The sequence below is a fragment of the Lactuca serriola genome, chromosome 5, assembly GCF_051521515.1.
Source record: "Lactuca serriola cultivar US96UC23 chromosome 5, Lser_US96UC23_V15, whole genome shotgun sequence".
NCBI lineage: Eukaryota > Viridiplantae > Streptophyta > Magnoliopsida > Asterales > Asteraceae > Lactuca > Lactuca serriola.
The window spans coordinates 331,266,802-331,273,136 of NC_136412.1; the positions used below are offsets into that span (position 1 = coordinate 331,266,802).

General features: G+C 26.9%; 1 protein-coding gene across 1 annotated transcript; it reads right to left on the bottom strand.

The window, feature by feature from the left end:
* Positions 1-4,298: 4,298 nt before the first annotated feature.
* LOC145050987 (histone H4) lies at positions 4,299-4,610 on the bottom strand. Its single transcript, XM_078999150.1, has one exon. The coding sequence runs from the start codon at positions 4,608-4,610 to the stop codon at positions 4,299-4,301; it is 312 nt and encodes a 103-aa protein (XP_078855276.1).
* Between the last annotated feature and the right edge of the window lie 1,725 nt (positions 4,611-6,335).

Below are 6,335 nucleotides of genomic sequence, written 5' to 3' on the forward strand. Positions count from 1 at the left end.
TATATTTTTTAATATATATATATATATATATATATATATATATATATATATATATATAGAGAGAGAGAGAGAGAGAGAGAGAGAGAGAGAGAGAGAAGCGCCCTTCAACTTGTTAGCTTTTTACTTATTTATTTATATACTTTTTACGTAAAACTTTATACAATATATTATTATAAAACTAATGAAATTACTTGTCTGCATAGTATCAATGCAAATCAGATATTATTTTATTAAAATGACATTTTTTAAAAGGAGAATTTCATATATGTCCTTAAATTTTAAAATATCATATTTGCCCAGCTTAATTTCTCAATATTATATTTACCTTTCATAAACCTTCAAAATATCATATTTGCCCAAATTCTTTTTTATAATGTTTTTAATATTTTATAATTATTTTGATACCTTAGAATTATTAAAATAATTAAGAAAATTAACCATATTATCCTTACATCTATGATAATGGAATGTGAACTTCTAAATTGTTGGAATGTCGACCTCTTTGACAGATAAAAATATTCATCTTCAACCATTTCTATGGAATGTATATTTTGATTGTTTAGTTTTTTGTTGTTGATTATTATTATAGTGTAGATGGAAGATATATATTTTAGATATTACCATTGATATTCTGATGTTTAAAAAGTACATTTACGATATTCTGATATTTAAGGACATATATGATATTTTAATGTTTAAAAAGGACATATATTATATTTTGAAATTTTATAAAGGGTAACTATGATATTTAGAAATTTTATGAAGGCTTAAATATGATATTTAGAAATTAAGTTGGATAAATATGATATTTTGATGTTTAAGAAATGTGTATATAAAATTCTCCCTTATATTTAAAACAGGATTTTATATTTATTGTTAATTAATGAAAATTAAACATCTCGTAATATTATATTGAATAATTAGTATTTTTAGGATAGACAAAACTGCAAAAATGGTCCCTGTGGTTTCTTATTTTATGTGGTTACGGTCCAAACGTTTGAAAAGTTGCAGATTTGGTCATTTTCAACAAGTTTTGTTGTGGTTTTGGTCCCCCGTCTGTTAGTTGGCTGTTAACTTCCTTAAAATGACAATTTTACCCCCAGGGACCATTTTCACAGTTTTGTCTTTTACCATACTATAAGGACCATTTTTGCATACATTCTTTTTTATTTTACTGAAGTATTATTTATTAATAGATATTATTTTTAATATATAATATTATATATTAATAAATATTCTTTTATTGGATTATTAATTTATTTTAGTTGATTTCGTTTATTTTTTTTGTTGGAATAATTATTTTTTATTGAATTATTATACATCAATACATATAGTTTTTAATAAATAATATTTATATCATAATAAATATTATATTATTGGATTATTAATTTTTTTAGTTAATTTTTGTAATTCCTTTTTTTTAATTATTTTTATTGGATTATTACTTTTAATTTATTATTTTATTCATATACTAAATATTGTTTTATTTGGATTATTAATTTATTTTAGTTAATTCTATTTTTTAATTGTTTTTTGTCGAAGTAATTTTTTTTATTGAATTATTATAAACCAGTACATATAGTTTTTAATATATAATATTTATATCATAATAAATATTAGATTATTGGTTTATTATTTTCTTGCAGTTAATTTTGTAATTTCTTTTTTTAAACTATTTTTATTGGATTATTACATTTAATTTATTATTTTCTTCATATACTAAATATTATTTTATTGGATTATTAATTTATTTTTAATTTATAATAATACTTCTTGTTAATTTTATTGGTTCCACCACAAAATCGTGGGATACGTCAAATCGTCGTCTCTCATCATCGAAATCGTTAGGATCACTTCCAAACACTTTCATTTCATGTAGCTTATAATGAGAAACCATAGGGAAAATATCACCACCATCACTCGGTCACCACCACCACTTATAATTGTTATAGGGGTTTGTTCTGCAATATGTGGGATATGAAAGATTCCAGTGGATTATGAAGAGGTTGTCGCATCTGGCTACCAGCAACGCTGGGTGGAATAGGTAGGGTATCTATTGAACCTCCGATGTAGGTGTTTGGAGGTGAACCTGCCAATTTTTGAGGATGATAAGTGATACTTTTATGTATTTCGGCAACTTTGTAGTGCTAATAAAATTAAAAACAATTAATAGTATACATTAAAAATAAAATAAAAATCCAATACGATAATATTTATTATCTTAAAAAAATAATAAATTTAAAAGTAATAATTCAATAATTTAATAATTCGAAAAAACAAAAAAGAAATTACAAAAATTAATAATCCAATAATGTATTATTTATTATAATATAAATATTATATATTAAAATTAATATTTATTGATATATAATATTCTAATAAAAAATAATTGCTCCAACAAAAAAGAAATTATAAAAAGAATTAACTAAAAGAAATTAATAATTCAAAAAAAATATATTGTTTTGTTATATATAATAATCCCATAATATAATATTTATTATGATATAAATATTATATATTAAAAACTATATGTACTGATTTATAATAATTCAATAAAAAAGAATTACCTCGACAAAAAAAAATTAAAAATAGAATTAACTAAAATAAATTAATTATAAAAAAACAATATTTAATATATGAATAAAATAATAAATTAAAAGTAATAATCCAATGAAAAATAATTAAGAAAATGAATTACAAAAATTAACTAAAATAAATTAATAATCCAATAATATAATATTTATTATGATATAAATATTATTTATTAAAAACTATATGTATTGATGTATAATAATTCAATAAAAAATAATTATTCCAACAAAAAAAATAAACGAAATCAACTAAAATAAATTAATAATCCAATAAAAGAATATTTATTAATATATAATATTATATATTAAAAATAATATCTATTAATAAATAATACTTCAATAAAATAAAAAAGAATGTATGCAAAAATGGTCCTTATAGTATGGTAAAAGACAAAACTGAGAAAATGGTCCCTGGGGTAAAATTGTCATTTTAAGGAAGTTAACAGCCAACTAACGGATGAGGGACAAAATCACAACAAAACTTATTGAAAAGGACCATATCTGCAACTTTTCAAACGTTTGGACCGTAACTACATAAAATGAAAAACCATAGGGACTATTTTTGCAGATTTGTCTTTAGGATATAATTTCCATATAATATAAACTATAATAGAATAAAATGAAACAGAGACTAAATATGACACATAAAAGTTGCCCAAATGTAGGAAATGAAGAATTAGACTAATGTTGTGTTTGTCATACCACGACCACTTATTTTTCGAATTTTTTTGGGTTGTCGTGTTTGATAAATAAAAAATAAACTTATAAGTTAACTTTTAAGCTCACTTTTAAAAAGCTACGTGTACTAGTTTTTTATGAGTTATTTTACAAACTTTTCAAATATACACTTAATTAATTATAGAAAACTTATTTTCGAAAACGTCATTTTATATAATTTTGTATTTTTCAGCTAGCATATCAACTAGTTTTTAACAAACATTTTTTTATCCGTTCACTTATTAGCTAATGGCTAGGTTTTTAACCATCATTTGTTTTTTCAGCTACCAACTAGCTGAAAAACTAGTCTAAATATGCAAACATATGAATGTCTGGATAGACGGCTGAATCTACATCCATTTTCATATCACGATACGCAATTTGGTAATACTACTTCAACTTTTTCTCTTTTTTGACAAAATACGGCGAGAATACTACATAGTCAATTTATATAACCATTAAAATGACATCATGTTATACATAAAAACCAAACAAAAACGATTGGCGGCAGAAAAAGATAATGTTTATGGTCATTTGCCGTATAAAACATCTATATGAGCACAATTCAATACATAACAACGCAAGTAAATACAGAATTATGGTATTTTGTCGTTTAAAACATCTATATTAGCTTCATAAAAATAAAAATGGACGAAAAAACCCAGATATTTTAAAATCCAGAAAACCCCAACTTCCTGATTATTAACTTCTTGTTCAGAGAACACTAAATCATCAAGAATCGCAACGCTAACTACACTTGAAGATACATTATAACGATCAGTTCAGGATATATAATCGGTGCTAGCAGTAATTTAACAAATCAAATGCATTTCAGAGATAAAAACAAAGGATATTGATGAACACAGAGATTTCATAGCAAGAAAACACCATAAACTCCGAGATGGAGTACATCGGCTTTAATTGAAATTGAACACAAACGATACATCTTACAAATAATAATCTACGAAAATAGCTAACCTAACACTAAATCTAGCCACCGAACCCGTAAAGGGTACGGCCTTGTCTCTTCAAAGCATAAACCACATCCATGGCGGTAACAGTTTTCCGGCGAGCGTGCTCGGTGTATGTCACAGCGTCTCTGATGACATTCTCTAGAAAGATCTTGAGAACACCACGAGTTTCTTCATAGATCAAACCACTGATACGCTTCACACCTCCCCTACGAGCGAGCCTTCTGATAGCAGGCTTGGTGATTCCCTGAATGTTATCGCGAAGAACCTTGCGATGACGCTTTGCTCCTCCCTTTCCCAATCCTTTGCCTCCCTTTCCACGGCCTGACATTTTTGAAGAAGAGAAGATCTGAATTCAAATTAGGGTTTGGTGTTTTGTGAATGAATGAGATGGGGGATTGTGGTGGGAGATTTTATAGGTAGTGGCGGAGATTTGAAAGCTTTTTGAGATTGTATTGTTGGAGAGAGACGATCCGTGTCGAAAGATGAAAGGTCTGTGAGAGCCGTTTGATCAAGGTTTAATCCAACGGTGGATAGGGTTATTGGGATCGTGATCCGTGTGGTGTGCTTTCTTGTAGTCCAGCGAGGCAGATTCATCATATTCGGAGTCGTAGCTTCCTCCTATCAAAATAAACGTTTTGTTTAAAGGTAAAGCCAAAAAATTATGAGAATAAATTCCTGAAAATATATTAGTTTGCAACTTTTTCGTTAATTTTATACATGTTTATACACCAAATGTTTCTTATGTAACCAAAAAAACTTTTGTAATGAAGCAAAGTTTGAATTTCTTATCGGCGAAGTGGAAATGTATACTTTTAAAAATAAGACCTTATGATCATTTTAGGGTCTTCTAAACCGTAACTCAAATATAATTTCAATCTCAAATACCTTCTCATTCCATTAATCCATTCCGTTGTTACATGTTTCCAAACTCAATTATGGAGTTAAGATATTTGATTCCAAAATGTAAAGATTGTGAGTTCATTAAAACTCTTAATTACTTTTAAAACTTTCAATCTATCAAAAAAATTTAAATATTTGCTTCCGTTTAAACAATTACTAGATGATTTTGAGATTAATTTGATTCAAAAACCTTGTAATTTCATCTAATGGTGGACAACCTAATGGGATCACCAATTACGCTCATAAAAGTCAAAGAAACCTTGAAATCATTACAATGACTAATTTCCATACTTATAACTCTACCAGCCGATCTATTTCTCGTGGAATTAAATCAGACCACATTTACGAACTAAATTACAGCACATACAAATTAGAGTACAACTCCAAAAGAGTTTTAGAAACATAATCACTGAATCAACAAATATATAGTCTTATCAGTCATTAAAACACATCATACATGACGGATTCGATCATTCATTTTGCTGAAATGATGATTGTTTGTAGTTGTTAGGAAATTAGACGATATTTGTTAAGAATCATAACAAACCCGATGACCATTGTTATTATGTAATATAGATAACACACGAAATCAAAAACACACAAAGACACAGTATTTACGTGGCATCATCCATGCACATGATAGTCCTTTTGAGAAGAAGGTGGCGTTTGGTGCTTGTAAAGCTTTTACCAACCATAATCTTTCATTTCAAGCATCTTATTAACCTTATAGAGGTATAAAGTTTCCACGTTTATCACTCCCTAATTCATATTTAATGATTTTGGTCTCTTTGAAGAATGTTCTTGGAGTTTGACCTTATTTAAGCATCCTTGAGTCCTAAGCCCCCTATTTAAGCATCCTTAAGTCCAAAACCTAAATTTTAGGGTTTGTACCCTATTTAAGCATCCTTATGGTGTGTTCATTTTGAGGTATAAAGCTATGAACTTGATGATTATATCTCTAGATCTTGTTAGTTTTGAAAGTTTATGCTGATTAGCCCCATAGTCTTGGTCTATTTGGTTATGAGCTACCCTAGACCAAATAAGTTGTCCTTTTGGATGTGTTAGAGTATTTTAATTGGTAAAAATATGATCTTGGGTCTTCCTTTCCCTCCATACAAGTGTTGAAATGTCTTAATGGGATAAAAAGCTAGGG

Bases quoted from the DNA above. Each gene is read 5' to 3' on its own strand.
- LOC145050987 (XM_078999150.1), bottom strand. From the start codon at position 4,610: ATGTCAGGCCGTGGAAAGGGAGGCAAAGGATTGGGAAAGGGAGGAGCA.